General features: G+C 40.1%; 1 protein-coding gene across 2 annotated transcripts; it reads left to right on the forward strand.

Annotated features, from left to right (window-relative positions):
• The first annotated feature begins 458 nt into the window (after nt 1-458).
• LOC142946093 (ephrin type-A receptor 3) lies at nt 459-17,211 on the forward strand. Of its 2 annotated transcripts, XM_076087180.1 has the most exons (15): nt 459-652; nt 2,252-2,292; nt 3,806-4,418; nt 6,389-6,544; nt 7,153-7,485; nt 8,185-8,374; nt 10,679-10,770; nt 11,195-11,308; nt 12,269-12,349; nt 12,442-12,534; nt 13,673-13,794; nt 14,839-14,948; nt 15,248-15,407; nt 15,543-15,679; nt 16,337-17,211. In XM_076087180.1, the coding sequence occupies exons 1-15, from the start codon at nt 547-549 to the stop codon at nt 16,671-16,673; spliced, it is 2,685 nt and encodes an 894-aa protein (XP_075943295.1). In that variant the 5' UTR covers nt 459-546; the 3' UTR covers nt 16,674-17,211. The 2 variants fall into 2 exon arrangements, with proteins under 2 accessions (XP_075943295.1, XP_075943296.1); XM_076087181.1 differs by lacking the exon at nt 6,389-6,544.
• Nucleotides 17,212-17,258: the final 47 nt, after the last annotated feature.

A 17,258-nucleotide genomic window follows, 5' to 3' on the forward strand; every position in this document is an offset into this window, starting at 1 on the left:
ACATTAACACCAACAGCATTGATGCTTTTCATCCCAGTCCATTCATGTAATTTAGCTTACTGCTCACAAAACATGTTTGAATGTGCAGTACCTCTTTAAGCATGATGCCTATAGGCAAACTAAAAAAACTATTTTCATAACTTCTGAAGATGCCAAATTATTTTAAATGATTTTTTTTTTCTGAAATAGTGCTTAACATACACATGCACATATACTTATGTACATGTTAGTCATCTTTAGGGATACATCATACCATTTATTATAGTTGTACTTTAGTTTTTTAGTGTGTTGTTGTACAGTATTTTGTGTTTTCTGGAGTGTATTGTGTCTTTAAAAGCAGCAGCACATAAATACAGGAACTCAGACGGTCCAAAGGGTGGGGGTGCGGGTCGGGGTGGGCGTATTTTCCTGAGAAGGAAGGCTCATCTCAGCACTTTAATTACGACATTCCTCTCAGCCAAATCATAAGTAGATGTAAACAGACCGACTCAATGAGGAGCACAGTGACAGGCGGCGTGTAAGAACACACTATAACAAGCTGGAAACATGGCTGTGTGTAACACCATGCTGAGGTGCGTCTGGCCTACTTTAATCCTAATGTGGATCTGGATGTGGGAGGCCGGCTGTGACATTCAATATCAAGCAGAGGAGGGTGAGTCTTCAGGTGTTTCACACTCAGGGATTCAACAACATTAGTGTTCCAATTAATATTTAAAACTTTAACATGCTTATGTGGTGGTGTCATCATGTATTTAAACTCTGAGGCACGTTGTTAGGAAGTGTGCCAGAAAAACTGGCTGTGATAAAAAAAAGTACTTTTATATAATAAAATAAAAGTTGTAGTATTTATATATTATCATCTTTTAACTGTAAATAAGAGGATCAATAGAAATGCCCTCAGACTTTATCATATATTTCATTTGTATATTATTTGAAGAGAGGGATTTTATTACATGCAAAAGGCAGTGGTAGAAGAAGTATTCAGAACTTGTGAGTAAATGGCAACAATGGGTTAAAAAGTAAAATTACGAGTAAAAGCTAAAAAGGATAAAAATGGCAGAAGTATTTCCAGCAAAGTATCATGATTGTATCAAAGGTTTAAAAGAGAGTTGGGTTCTCACTATTGATGCATTGTAGTTAAAGCAGAATCTGTTGTAGCTGGTCGAGGTTCAGTCGTCACCTTATTACGCTGCATTATAATCTGTGAACCAATCATATGTTATTAACGGAAATATTTACGGACTGTAAAGAAACAACTTTCTATGGCTGACAGATGCGAGTAGTGGAGGATAACGTACGGTATTTCCCTCAAGTAAAGAATTCAAACATATGTACTTAGTTACTTTCACACGTTTCCATTTGTTTATACCATCTGTGGTTCACCCCCATTGAATATCATGTTTACTTATGCACTTATGAAAGTACCATGACTTATTTATCTGGACAACTGGACAACTGCTGGTGGTGCTCGAGGAACGGTCATCGGGCCACCAAAGTTATGAGGATTCCTCCGCTGGGGACCATGAATGTCAATTTATCTTTTCAAGATATTTTTTACAAGTATAATCTGAGCCATCACTTAGTAAATTTAAAAAAACAAGGGAAATAAATATAAATACAAGTCACGCAATATGACAAACATTCTATTGAATCATTTTTATTCAATATGTTATTTATTTATTATCATTACATCTTAAATCTGACACAATAAATGTATTTTCTCAATATATTTTTTTCACAGCATACTCTTTTATCTCTTAACTTTTATGAAGAGCTCTAAATGATTTTTATATATCTATATTTAGAATACAATACAATACAATAGCTGCTATCAACCGGCTCAGTCGTTGCCATGTCAAGAGCCGTGCGGAGGCAACAGATTTGCTCTGAATTTTGTTTTAACATCTCTCCTTTACTGAAACATTCTAAGAAGATTTCCATTTTTGTGAGAGCAAATGAATCCACTGAATTCTACAAAAGAGTTTTATATCTAGAAAGAGGAAGCAAAGTCAGGCACCACCCTGACGAAGACGAGCTGAAAACACTTGGGAAATAGGGGAATAATTGTACTGAGTCAAGAGCAACCTAATACTGAATGTTACAATGTGATGCAAAGTGTTGTTCCAGTCCCTAATCCTAAGGAGCGCTGCTGGAAATGAGCTGCTGATGTGTTTCAGTTTGGAAGTTATTTTTACACAAAGTACCGCTTGATTGGACAGAGTAACCTTTCTTTATCTTTGTCTTTGTTTAGTGGAGACCAGGCTGGTATGGAATGATGACCCGACCACAGAAGTAAGTTGAGTGACAAGTATTCATTTCATGTACTGTAAAAACACACTTTAATTAATTGCTTAATAATGGTTATATAACAGTTACAACAGGCAATAACAGTTTGACCTTATTTTTAATTGCTAGCTGTGTGAACACGTGTTTTTGTGTTTACTCTATTTTATGTGGTACTTTACTAACATGTGATTCATTTATTTCAGCACTTTAGTGACTATGAAAGACTCATTTTAATGACGAATGAATGATTTTAACTCATTTAGACGATGGTGTGAAAGCTGGCTGTAGCTCATGTTTTGGGTATAAAAAAAAAAGTAATATGATATGAATTTGGAAAAAAAAGAAATTTACATACCAAGATGTTATTTAACTAACTGCCAGTAAATGAATAATCACTCTTGAAGAACATGGTCAACATCACCAGCTGATATGCAGTTTAATAATCATTATTCATATTTTATGAATTAGTTATTCCAATTATATTTTACGGGTTTATGCTGCCTTCAAATGTACACATGGTTACGACATGGGAAGAGCGCCACGCACAATATGCGTGGCGCTCAGTTGGTTAAGTCGTGAGTACAACGGCAACATAGACGCTACTAATGGCGAGAAGCCACCAAGGCTAAGAGTTTAGCCAGCTAGCGAGCGGCTAACAAAACGCAGGAAATGCAAAGGAAAAAAGACAGAGGGAAAGATATCAACATTTTCCTCAAACATCAAATTACCAGTAAACACCTCGTGAACTCTGAGTGTAGTGGCAGCTTATTTTACCGTCCTTCTTGGCCACTTCTTGCAGGATGTAAAGGGTTCTGACTCACGTAGACTACCATGTCTCCTCCAATTTACGTGCTCTTGCAGGCTAAACTTTTCTTGCTAGCTGTCCAAAGATGAGGCTCGTAGCTCGTAGTTAAAAGTAGTTTTATTCCATGTAAAAAATAGACAAAATCCTTATGTAATAACTGGAATACTAAAACATTGACTTAAACTGGCTATAACTAAAAAGTCTATAATCTGCGTTCTAGAATCTGCGTTCTAGAATCTGCGTTCTAGAATCTGCGATCAGAAAAATTGTTGCTCCACATCCTGCTCCATCAAAGCCTAATTTACACTGAAAACTCACTTAATCAACCAATCATTATCCAATAGCAGGACAGAATAGAGGAGCCTTTAACTTCAAAGGGCAAAAACACACATTTGAAGCACATTTTACAACATGGCCAATCTTTTAACTCTATTATATGGTAAACATTCTAAAGGGCATAACACACATACTTTTGCAATAAACATAAAATACAAAAACTGTTAAGAATACAAAATGGCTCTTACACTGAGCTTTTAGAAAATATCCACTCCTGGCATCGTGAATACGACAAAAATACCAAGGCGGTAAACAAGACCACATTTGAAGGCAGCATCTGTCTTTAACTGAGGTTGTTGAGTCTCCTCCGTGTTCTTGTGTGAACCTGTAGTTTTACGCTTTACACTGATGTTCTCTTGCATCTTCCCGTCATCGCAGTGGAGTAAGATTCAGCTGAGACTGGGCACACCGAGTCTGGTGCCTGTGCTCCAAGCTTGTGGAAGAAGCATAAGGAGAACTATTTTAAGCCAGTGGATGGAGCGGAAAGATGCCCACCATCTACTGATGGATGTTTCATTTGCCCAAGAAGAGGAGCCGTCTGGTCAGCTCGGCCCGCTACAAGTTCACCTGTTTGACTCAAACACACCAATCGCAAGATTTCAAGGTACTCGGGCTGTCCTGGACCTTCAGACGTCCAAGCCGTTCCCTGAGACATTGGACCAAATATCCAGCTATCTGAACCACAGCCGGGCTTTGAGCCTGGGCTCCGTCAGCAGCAGGGGCTTTCAGCTGGCCCTCTCCTACTCAGGAAGATGTGTGATGGTAACATCCATCAGACTGTACTACAGGAGGTGCCCTGACACCGTGGCCCACCTGGCCTCGTTCAATGGGACCGGGGCCGCGTCGGGTCCGTTGACGGGTTCCTGCGTGAAGGGAGCTGTAGAGGTTTTCCCACCTGTTCGAGAGTGTGATGTGGATGGAGTTTGGGGTCCACTGCAGGGGGGCTGTACCTGTGAAGTCGGCCATCAAGTTATGGATGACACCTGTCAAGGTATGGAGATTTACAGTTTATTCAAATTCCAAAAAGGAGCTGTTCTGGCACAACAATCAATACCAGGATACAAATGGATGGCAGAGTTTAAAGTGGCAATAGACATGTTTTTTTTACTTTAATTCATCATTATGAAGTAAATGTAATGTAACAACTATAGAATAATGACACCATCTGCATTTAGATTGGCTCCCTATAAACCTCGCCTTCACTTTGCAGTTCTGTACAATCTCCTGGGAAATAAAGGGTTGAAAAGTTGTTTGTTGCAACTTTCTATGTTGTGACTCGTGACTGTAAAGAATTCTGGGATTAATTAATCAATCGGAGTTTTTTCATGTGGCACTTATCATCTTCCATACTCATTTGCATGTTTATTTCTGTATATTCCCAAAAAACTATCATCAAGACATGTTTACATTTTTTTATTTAATTGAAATTCATCGACCAACTTTCGACTTCATTCAACAGTTGTGAAAAGGAAAAAGTCACATCTCACAATGTTTACAATGTAAATTTATGCTAAGTTAAAGTAACTCACATCTGTAAACTGGATCAACTAGAAATTATTGTTTTACAAATTATTATTATTTTTAAAATTTTACTCTACGATTTATTGTGACAAGTTTTAATCCTCATTACAGCTTTAGCTGTACTGCCAGCCGTCACAAATAAGATGACAATGTTTCAAAATATCCTAATTCAATGAATTAAATGAACCATCCACTGGACATTTAGTCAACTAAACATTTTTTCAATGTGCAACAAATTATGATTTGGTTTCTGTATGAGCTGCCACAGATGTCACCATAACATGATAACATTTTATTTTTGGCCAACAAGTAAGTCATGTGCTGACGCAAACATTTCACAGTATAAGTATCTTGGCAAGAATAATCTTGGATAAATGACTTTCATATCCTCTTCACCATGATCTTCCCCCTTCTCAGTTTGATATATTTCCAGTGCATTGCTCAACAGATATCAGTCTCAACGTCATGCTTACTCTTTGTAAAGACAAAGCCTTGCTGCCTGTGACACCAGAGCATTAATGGACCCATAAACATACTGACAGTTATGCTATTCTTAGGGCCGCACTTAGGATTGGGCTGAACATTATTATTCATTATTCAAATCTCTTTGGAACTATGACTATGCGGAAAAAAAAGAAAAGTCAATAATCCATTTATTACAAATCCAAGTGCAAACTTTTACTGATGTTGTATAGCTGGAATAAGTGAGTATCAAGAAGTGTCGGTGCAGAAATGTCTAAGATATGTTTGTGGTCAATTAAAAAGAGTCGCCATTACATAGTCATAAAGTACTTAGTTTTTACACTGTAAAATGTCCCGTTCACTACATATCTCACTCACAGTTTTTAAACAGCAAAATTAAAGTTTCCTTATCAAAAATAGCTGATATGTAATCGGATCATAAAGCACCATTCAAACCAGTTCAATTACAGTGTGATCTGAGCAGCTGTAGCTGGGGGTTTGCTGCCTTGCTCAAGGGTCCCTGCCAGATTTATCCTGCAAGGACCGTTAATATTCTGGTCATAAGCCTGCTTCTCTTACCTAAACCTGACCCTATGTTTTCTGTTGGTCAATGTGTTTTTTTGTATTTTGAATAAACTCATCTTTATTGGCAAAAATACAACTTGTGAGCACAGTTATAATATAACCTGCCTAATTGTGGTGCAAGAGGAAATATTTGGATTCATCCTCTGGGGACCATGAATATGCACAGCAAATGTCCTGGCCATTTGGTTATTAGGTCTCGAGACATTTAGGTCCGGATCAAGTTTTAGACAAACAAATTGACCAACTTTGCCAGACTCTGCCACTAGTGGAACATATAATTATTTCCATAAAAATGCTGTATCTTACAACTACAAAAAAAACATTACAACGCTTCTACAAACACCACCAGTATCAGCAGTAGGAAATAAACAATCACCATTTCTGTTTTACCAGCATGTAGGATGGGCTTCTACAAACCAACCAATGAGAGTGGAGAATGCCGGCTGTGCCCGCTGAATAGCAAGACGCGTGGGGAGGGATCAGAGAGGTGCGACTGTCTGCAGGGTTTCAGCCGCCTGCCAACTGACCCTGATGAGCTGGGCTGCACCAGTAAGAAGCACTGGTGTTCTTCTATTATAAAAAATAATGCATGGGAATGGCCACACATAGGAGCGACTGTGGCTAAGTGGAGAGCAGGGTCGTCCTTCAATCAGAGGCTCGGCAGTTCGATGTGTCATTGAGCAAGACACTTAACCCCAAAATCGCTCCCGTAGCTGTGCCGTGAATGAGTTAGTCTGATAGGCAGGTGGCACTTAGCCCGTGTCATCAGTGTGTGAAAAGTAGTGTGAAAGTGCTTTGAGTGGTCGGAAAGACTAGAAAAGCGCTAGTACAGTACAGTACATTTACCATTTACCATTTTCATTAAAGCCACTATAGTGAATTTGAAAATCTTCAACTTTGGCGCCCCCGCTGGTAGTATCAGGAAAGTGGCAGAAAATAATGGACGCCACTTGTCTAATTATTTTACTTGTCAGTGTCACCCATTTCTTCTGTAATAGATAAAATGCAGTTTGATTATGTATCTATTGTAAAATTGATCAATGGTTGTCTTCCTTCTACTGCACTTGTATATCTTCATCTAATGTGATTCTAATAGCATGTTTTTTGCAGATTTTGCAAAGTCTGATCATGTTATGCTTCCCTGTCTTGTCCTCCAGAGCCGCCCTCTGCCCCTGTGAATCTAATGGCCTATCATCATAATGAATCTGTGCTGATGATGACGTGGGATCCTCCGCATGACTGGGGCGGCAGACAGGAAGTGCAGTATTGCATCAAGTGCGAGAGGGAAGCGGATTCTGGCCGCCGGTGGGAGGCATGTGGGGACGATGTGGTTTTCCTGCCAGACTCGGCAGGGCTGATCTACACGTCGGTCAGCATCACAGAACTGAATTCGCAGCGCAGCTACAGACTCTCGGTGCAAGCCCAGAATGACGTATCCACCCTGCGGGGGGTGCCACCCTCATCCTCCGCCACTGTCACCATACATAGATGTACGTAAGCCCGACTAGATGTCGCCAACATGTTAGATAGTCCAGGAAAAGTCAATGAAATATAGGCCACCTCAGGAAAGAGAAAAATAGTTTGAGAGTTCAAATCTGGTTTCAGTTCCCAACAGTTAACTTCCCTAATGAGTTAGACTGCTTATTTTTAAAGCAGGACGATGCAACTCAAACAAAACACATTCTTCCCCTTTCAATAGAAAAGTAATAAGCAGCAAAACACACTTTCTCAATTCAGTCCAGGTTTTGTTGTCATGGTCTTACTTTATCTACCAGAGCCGTATCTGGCGTCTCTATGTCACTCCTTCGCATACCAAATATGGTAACTACTGTTACCAAAAAAGTAAAAAAAAAAGAAAACAAGGCGACGGCCATAATCCAAGATGGCGACGGCAAAAATCACCGTTTTGAGGCTTCAAAACGGCAGTCCAGAAACCAACTGGTGATGTCACAATGACCACATCCACTTCTTATATACAGTTTATAGTCTACACCTAAATGTTTGAAGAACTCATCACCAGATTGCCATGACATTTACTGTACATATTCATGGTCCCAGGAAGATGAATCCTCTGGGTACTATTACAATAAAAAACAAAAATCTGAAAGTGCATCTTTAAAGTAAATAGAATGTCGAAAGTTGTCCTGTTGATTTGGGCGCCACAGTGAAAACTTCTTTTTTTCGTATAGGGAAAGTTCCACCTGTGGTGATCACTGTGACCCCGGACTTTAACGTCTCAGAGCACCAAACAGTGCCGGCTCCTCAGTCGAGTCGGCTCTCCATATGGCTGACAGTCGGTGTTTTATTTGGCGTCCTGCTGCTCATGGCTGTAATCCCCATCGTTGTGTGTGTCCTGCGTAGCAACTACACTAAACTCAGGTAAAGGGACGCTTCCACTTCTGCTTCTTTGGAAATAACTATAGAACATAGTGTACATATAGACAAGTTTCTGAGTCATTGTGACACAATATGAGGAGTAGTTTTTCTGCCAGATCACAAAACTAATGGGTGGAAATGTTCAGTATGCCAAGGAGAACACCTCCTTTCAGTTTAGAGTGCAGAATTAGCTATTGGCATCTCGCTGCCTGGCCGACTTCAGGATTTTGAATAGGTGGTGGATAGTTTTTAGTTAAAGACAGCTCACACTGGGTACTGTGGGTTCACGGTTGTTTAAAGGTGGGAAATTCAGAGCTATTGCCTCCACATTGCTCTCAACATAGCTCCAGCTGAGCCGGCTGCTAATGATTCTAACAGTGCAAACAAAAACAACAGTGCTGACAGCGCTTAAGCTTAATTTATACTTGCCGTAGTAAAGCTGGCGCAAGGCGCGAATACCACCAAATAATATAACGTAACCAAGGCCGGCGCGTGGGGTTGCAAGTGGTTGCGGCGCTTGGTCGTGCACCTCTGAATTTTTGTGACTTGGCGTGCGCGATCATGTGACTTGTCACAAATAGTTCACTGATAAAAACACTATTTAAATGTCTAAGGATTGTACAAAGAAGGCCAATTCGCTTTTAGACGCTTTTAAAAAAATCTTAATTTGAGTAAATATTTTGCAGCCAACTCAAATTGTTTACAGGATACAATCTTTGTTTCCACGTAATCCACGAATATGAGATATGAGTTTACAGATAATTACAATCCCTCCTCGGCATTATGGAGGTTAGTTTATGACGTTTTGTCGGTTACACCTACAGTCTATGTGTATATCTATGTGTTAAACTCATTATCTTTTTGATTCTTCACAATACATTTTATTTGTAAGCCCTCTGGGTTTTTGGAAAATAATGCCATGAACAGCGCAGAGAGTATAAACGCCTCCGTACATACTCGGAGCTAGCACACCGTATGCTCGATCTACGGTGCCAAGCGCAAGTATAAACAAAGCTTAACAGTGAAAACAATGACAACAGTGCTGACTGCGCTAACAGTGGTTACCTAATAGTAAACCGGAGGGTGGGCGCTATGCTTATGTAACGGCGCTTCCGCCGTATGAGAGCATTGTAAGGCGGTGGGCGTGTGTTAGCCAGTGGGGCGCAGTCACATGTATTATCATGCACTTACATGCACTAAAAGCAGGCCCGGCCGGCCCGGGTATGTGAACAGAGCAAAGATAAGTTTGGATTACAATACGCACACTTCAGTGACTCAGGTAGCATTACTCCAAGATATGTTTCCATTGTTAATAGTTGTTTGCTGCTATGTTGATGCTCTGAATGCCGTATAGAGCATACCGTTAATGAATATTGAAAATGTTAATTAGGCTTTTTAATCAACGCTATGATGGTCACTTTAATTTAAGTTTAGTTTCAGTTTGTGACTTGGAGACAGCTGAAAATGCATCATGATCTTTCAAAGAAAAAACACACAAAATGGTGTTCAGACTCTTTGCATTATTTCCTGTGGCTGATAAATTATGCTTGAATCCTGCATTGTAAGTTTTTTACGAGTAACGTGCCAGTTTACACAGCACGCATCTAACATTGCAAGTGTATGCACTAACATAACGAATCAGGAACTCATTACTCATCAAATTTACCTTTAAAAAATAACGTTACTTCTTACCAGCAAGTTGCTTCATTACTTCATTACTTAATATTTAAAATGTTCAAATACAAACCATCTCGACACTGAGGCAATGAGTTTTTAATCTCCTGCTGTGCATTCATCCTTGACTGTGTGTGAAGTGGAAACATGACTGTAGTTTCTTTTTGCAATAACTCTCAGTGTACACAAGGGGGAGCTCCACTAACTGTAGACTGCACACAGCAGCATGCTGGGAAACCCATGGGGGAAGATGGGGAAAACATGGAAGGGAGAAAGAGTTACACAATGAGAGGGTTTTCTGTATTATCAAAAATAACTAAAGATATTGTGGCAGACAGCATTGCAAGTTGCTATGTAATTTAATCATATTTCAATATTTCGATCTTATTCTAGAAAATGTCACGGTAATATTGTATTTCAACATATTTTTACCACCAAATTTTAATTTCAGCTGACAGTGTCTGTAGGGACATTAGATAAGAATTTCCCAAAGACAAAATATTACCTATTTTTCAATGACTGTGAACTTGACAAAAATAGTTCTATATTTTCCCATATGTGTGGAAAACCCTCCTACACAGTTTAAACATAAGGTGATGATGACTAAACTTCAAGTTATAATTTTACCTACAGGTCTGAACAGGAAGTAGAGCTTTTGCCAATGAATGCTGAATTTTCCTACCGACGTCCACAGGAGGTGGAGGCTGCACCCCAGACGTCCAACTGTAAGCGCCATTTTCCTTTTCTTTCTTTTTTTGTATGTTTGCTCAATGCTTTTGACACAAATCGAATCACATACCAATACGAAGATGACAACTTCCAGTTCTAAAAAGTGAAGCCAATGAGGAAGTGACTTAAACTTGCATTATCTCTAATGTCCATCAGGGGGCGACTCCTCTGGTTGTATAGAAGTTTATGAGAAAATGACTCTACTTCTCTCTTGATTTATTACCTCAGTAAACATTGTAAACATGAGTTTATGGTCTCAATCTATAGTTTCAAGTCTTCAATACAGCATGATTGCTCCCACAGATCTCCCCCTGCAGATGAGCACAGACCACGCCCACTACCACAGCCTGTTTTAAGGGAGCTCAGCATTCATTTTATGACATTTGAGAAGTGAATCCTTTGACTTCCTACTTGTTTCAGCGGTGGAAGGTGTGGTCCAGCTGTTGGAGGGGCTCAGCGGCAGGCTGCTGGCCAGTCTTAAGGAGGTCCTGGTGGAGAGAAACAAGCTCACCCTGGGCAAGGAGCTTGGCAAAGGTCAGTTTATGGTTCCTCATCAACAATGATCCCGTCATAGCCTCCCAATCTGGAATAGTTGTGCAAACTCTCAGTAGGGTGAATATACTGTAGATGACTTGAACCCTTTCTTCAATACTCCTGATTAGATAAAGCAGAACAATTGACCTTCATGTAGGAGAACAGAGTTCATGTCCGGTCACAGTCCAGCAGTGAAGGTTTCCTTAAAAAAAAAACGGAACCACTCTCTTTCCCAAAACGTGGGGAAAGTGTTTTTGTAACCTTTAAACCATACCGCAACCATAGTTTTCATGATTGTGATCGTTTCCTAACCATACTGCCATAATAATGCATAAGAAAAAGTGAACAAGGGACGTTGCTAACTAAATCAAATGCCACTATGCATGGCTGCCAGAATGACCTAAATGGTCAATTAATTTGCAACTACAAAGAGACAATCTTCTTGTGTGAATGATGTTCAATTGAGTGAAAGTTATTGCAATTCTTCCCGGGGGGAACATGACTGTCTCTACCAATTTGAATGGCAATCCATCCAATAGTAGTTGTAGTAAATGACAACATTTTGTCAAAAATTCAGGAGATTAACGAAATATTACGGATACATCCTCTGGGAACCCTCAATGTCTGTACAAAATTCTGTCCCAATCCATCACGTAGATGTAGAAATATTTTACTGAATGAGTTAAACCTTTGACCTGCTGGTTGCACTAGAAGGAACGTCAGGGAATCACCAAGTCGTTAGGATTCATCCTCTGGGGACCACGAATGACCACAAATTGTCATGGCAAGCCATCCAAATGTTGCTGTGACACTTCAATCTTCACTTCAAAGTGGTGAAAAAAAACAAGGGACATTGTTGTCCTTAGAGCCATGCTACCTGATTCTGCATGTTGTAAAAAATACTTGACTTGGGAGTAAAAGTCAGTGATGACATTCAGTCGTTTTTTTTCTATTCTACAGGAGAGTTTGGCTCAGTCTACGAAGGCGTCTTTACACCGGACGAAGGCGTGGACATCAAGGTGGCCGTGAAGACCATGAGAGGTGTGTCTGAAATCAAACCCATTATCAGAACTCTACTCTGTTACTTCTTATTTTTGTATTTTTTCTCTGACCCACATTTCTCTGACTCATAGTTGGAATCCACAGCCAGGGAGACTTGCATGAGTTTTTAAAAGAGGCAGAGATCATGAAGAACTTTGATCATGAAAATGTGGTCAGACTACTCGGTAAGATTAACTACCTCAGTTTATTCATGTAGTCAGGACAACCATGACTACATGGTCAAGTCGTTTTCGTGTCTGAATCTAACCTAACCATAGTGTTGTCACGTCAACACCATGGTTATGGTTATAATTAGATAGTCTGGTATGGGCAGGTGGTACCTTGAACAGTGAATGGGTGAATGATGACATACATTTTTAAAGTGCTTTGATAGATGCACTCTTTCTAGAGTGCATGTATAAGCAACATATTCTGTTGAGTAATTATTGGGTAAATCAGTAGCTCATTAGATTAGCCACTGCCACATATTACAGCAAGTTTGCCATTTTGGGGTAATTTGCAACTCAGGTCCACATTTATGGTCGGGTCATGACTTAATATAAAAATGATCTAAGGCCTTAACCAACTTATATACAATTTTTACAAATTTAAAAGCTGAAAACTTCTTTGTCATCATTAAAGCTAGGGTTGGTAATCTTGAGAAACAAGCAAGATTACACTATATATTTTTTATTTGATCCAACATGAAAACCCAGAGCAATGTTGCCAACTCTTCTGCAATGTTTGTAGCTTATAAAACAAAAACACTGCTGTGTTGAGTTTAGTTCTTGCTGTTTGACTGACATCTTTTTAATGCACTAGCTCCAAAAGTTGCTAAATCTAACAAGAAAGTTGCCAAGTCAGCAACACTGACAGCCCGGCCTTTCAGGCCTCCCTCCAAAGCCACTCCCCCAAAAATGATCATAATGACCGTAAACAACAAACATGGCTATTGTTAGCACTCACAGCTCTCAAGCTAGCAGCTAGAGGAAGACTCAAGTGAAGCACAATGAGTTCACGGGCAGAATGCAGGCAGGGAGAACAGCAGGTGACCCGTCCAATCAATGCATTCGGGCCGAATTAAATGATTGGACGAGCTTGTTACAGTCCTGCGACGGATATCGGATTTTTTTCCTCTTTTTTTTGTCTGAGCATTTGATGCATTGATTGCTGTCAGGGTGAAATGACAATTTCAACAAAAATATCAAAAAGGTTTAAATTGTGTGTCAGTAGATCTGATTTGGGGAAAGTTTGTTTGTTTTTAGAGGCATTTAAAGGTTTCATATTGTACCCACATACTGTGTGTGTGTGTTTGTGCTGCAGGGGTTACTCTACAGAGAGAGCAGGACTCTCCTCTGCCTGTTCCTCTGGTCATCCTGCCTTACATGAAACATGGAGACCTGCGCCGCTTCCTCATTGCTTCACGATATGGCGATATTCCTATGGTGAGATTCAGTCGGGACATGCATACACAGATACACACAAGGACAAAGATTGCTCCTGATTTTACTCCAAAAAAAGAAGAAAAAAAAGAAAACCATGATGGAGATGGGTTTGGCTTTTTATATGACTCATTTATATGGAAAATGGGATCACATAGATAGATTATTATGGTAACTTCTTTTAGCTCATCTCAATGGATAAGGTAAGCTGAATGGATCAAATTGCCATCCATCATAATGATTTTTACAATTTTGTTTTCAGTTCGCTATCTTTCGTGTTTATTCATTGGTAGGAGTAATGTAGGCTGTCAGCCATCTACAGTCTATGTTATCCAAAGTTGAAGCTGGTCATCCTAAGCTAAACCCAGGAAGTTCACTGTATTTTAAGTCGATAGATGAGAACTTCACCTGTAACCATGGTAACTAACAGGTAACATACCAAAGATGGTGACAGCTCTAGATTCAAAATGCTTATGAGACATAAAAACCAAACCAAACCACAACTCTCTTTAAAGGGCCAGTGTGCAGCATTTTCGGAGGATCTATTGGCAGAAATGGAATATAATATTCATAACTACGTTTTCATTGGTATATAATCACCTGAAACTAAGAATCGTTGTGTTTTCGTTATCTTAAAATGAGCCCGTCATTTCTACTGAGGGAGCAGGTCCTTTTTACTGAGTCATGTTGTATCGCTATGTTGCTACAGTAGCCCAGAAGGGACAAACCAATCACTGGCTTCAGAGAGAGCCTCTCATGTTTCTACGTTACCTGAGGGCCACCGTAGTTCTCCAACATGCTTAAGAGAGGAGTAAGTGGAGGGGTATTCAGTTGGTTGCAATCTGCAACCTCACCACTAGATAACACTAAATCCTGCACTGCTCCTTTTATTTTTTTGTAAAACAATCACAAAGATTTGACTTTGGTTAAAAAACGGCATTCTCGTTATCACCCCTCACATTTTTAACATGCTCACATCTGCACAATTGTGTTCAAAATGTTTTAAATTAAATCACGGAACACACCCTTCTCTCCCCCGTCTTCCAGTCTGTGCCCCATCAGAGTCTCCTGCGCTTCATGATCGACATCGCAGCAGGGATGGACTATCTGAGCACGCAGGGGTTCCTGCACAGAGACCTGGCTGCACGCAACTGCATGTGAGTTCATCAGAGGCAGACATTGAGAGGGGGGGGGGGGGGCTTCAAAATGAAGGACTCCTTGTTCGTATATGACTGTGTCTCTGTCCTCAGCCATTGGTATTCAACTATGGCTGGTATCTGGGAAGGAAGCTGCTCAAAATATAAATAAAGCAGACTGAGGGCCTCAGAGGAGACGCTGTGTGTTGGGACAAAACAAATAACAGAACTCTCAATTTTTGATTTGATCTGACTCCAGAGAGCATTACTTGTGCTTATTATGCTAAATGCATTTGTTAAAACATTTTTTGTATCCACAGGCTGGGCGACGACCTCAGGGTGTGTGTGGCCGACTTTGGCCTGTCCAAGAAAATCTATAGCAGCAATTACTATCGTCAAAAAGTAGCTACCCGTGTGCCAATCAAGTGGATGGCCATGGAGAGCCTGTCTGAGTCTGTCTACACCACCAAAACTGACGTGGTGAGTCCAGGCTTCGTGGAGTATCACTTTATTCAGACGGTCACACCATCAACGGCTCATTTCTGGGTTGTGATATTGACTGAACGTCTGAATTTGTCCACTGAGAGTGTGATTTTTCGTCCCTGTCCTCTTTAGTGGTCGTTCGGGGTGACCATGTGGGAGATTGTGTCCCGGGGGAGGACTCCCTATCCTGGAGTTCACAACCACGAGCTGCTGGAGCTACTGGTGTCCGGACACAGGCTCAAACCCCCCGAGGACTGTGACCACAGGCTGTAAGTTCCTGTGCCGGTTCAGGGTCACTCCTGGTTATAAAAAATAACATAAAGCTGGGCGTACCAGAGGTCAATTATGTTAAATATATGCTATGCATTAGTATATCTTAATATATAGGGACTATTTCTTTGACAGAGACATCGTTACCTATTGCCATACCTAATGTGCTGCAGCTGTTTGAAATGTCTGCCATCTAAAAGTGAACATTTCAGGGCAATATAAAAGGAAGCATGTTAACATATCAATTTAATTATTTAAACTTATTTGTAGGTGAGGTATTTACAATGACTACAAGATGAAAATACGTATACCTGTTTAACTTCTAACTCTCATTTTTAAGTTTTAATGCAAATATCAAATATATTTATTACTTTATTGCATATTTATTAATTGTTCATGTATTCCAGTTGTATTTTCTCTCATACCTGATTCTTTAGTTTTAAGTTCAATACATCAATAAATAAATACATAAATATATTATACTTTTCTGATCAATTAAATATCACTCAACACAAAGATGAAAACCTGTAACGGCGGGTTGCACATTGATATTGCTGTGTCTTAAGCCATGGGGGTTATTGTTGTACAGTATGTATAGTTGCACATGCCTCACACTGCCTCCTCCCTCTCCTTCCTCCATCTCGCCTCAAACACAGTTATGAAGTCATTCAGAGCTGCTGGGACAAGGAGCCGAGCCGTAGGCCCGGCTTCGGGGAACTGGGCGAGATGCTGAAAGGTCTTCTCTCGGAGCTGCCAGCGCTGGAGGCCAGCCAGGAGGCCAGCTACATCAACCATGGCCTGGAGGTCGCTGCTGCTGCTGCCGCTGCCGCCTCTCAGGATCCTCAAACAGATTCTGAAAGAAGATGGGAAAATGTCTACCAGCCTAGTCCTGTGGGTGCTGCTGCAGCCAGAGATGACAATGTGGAAGTAGAGGATGGCTACCTTAAATATATTGCTGCTGCCGCAGCAGATAAAGGGGGCGACGGTCACTAAAAACAACTGTTTTTACTAAATGAAATTTTGTACCTAAAGTGGACCTCTCATGAACTGTGTCGACAGAGAGGCAGAGATGTGTGGTACTAAATATGGAAGTTGACATAGAATGAGCGACAGGAACTAAATGTTGTTTTGCACTTTTTAAACTTTTTCTATATCTGTTACAAGAAAGTATCTGTTACTAGAAAAGATATACAAGTTTATGGAGGTCCATTCCTTTATTCTATGAAATACATGAAAAAAGTCAACAATATTGTCACAAAGTACACTGATTTCATGAAAATGATAAATTGCAATACAGCATAACAGAACAAATTTGACATTGAATTTAATTTTGAATATGTTCGTGAAAATCTTGCCTCATTGATATTGAGTTGACCTTTGATAATCATGGCAATTGTATTTGTGTTTGCATCACCCAGACATTTTGCTGTGAAACAGTATATGTTGTTGTCCCCAATGAGTGCAGGGTACATAACGTCAGTTGTTGATTTGACCTGATTTGGTATGATAAACTACAAATCCCAGCACCGCCCTAATTGTGGATTCGTCCTGTTTTCTGAGTAGCGACACGTCACCTCA

This window comes from Anarhichas minor, unplaced genomic scaffold, assembly GCF_050575085.1.
Source record: "Anarhichas minor isolate MPS153535 unplaced genomic scaffold, ASM5057508v1 ptg000009l, whole genome shotgun sequence".
NCBI classification, from domain to species: domain Eukaryota; kingdom Metazoa; phylum Chordata; class Actinopteri; order Perciformes; family Anarhichadidae; genus Anarhichas; species Anarhichas minor.

Excerpts from the sequence above, each read along its gene's own strand:
- LOC142946093 (XM_076087180.1), top strand. The coding sequence starts at position 547 with ATGGCTGTGTGTAACACCATGCTGAGGTGCGTCTGGCCTACTTTAATC. Across the intron at positions 4,419-6,388 it reads TATGGATGACACCTGTCAAG|CATGTAGGATGGGCTTCTAC; the intron begins GTATGGAGATTT and ends CTGTTTTACCAG. Across the intron at positions 8,375-10,678 it reads AGCAACTACACTAAACTCAG|GTCTGAACAGGAAGTAGAGC; the intron begins GTAAAGGGACGC and ends TTTTACCTACAG.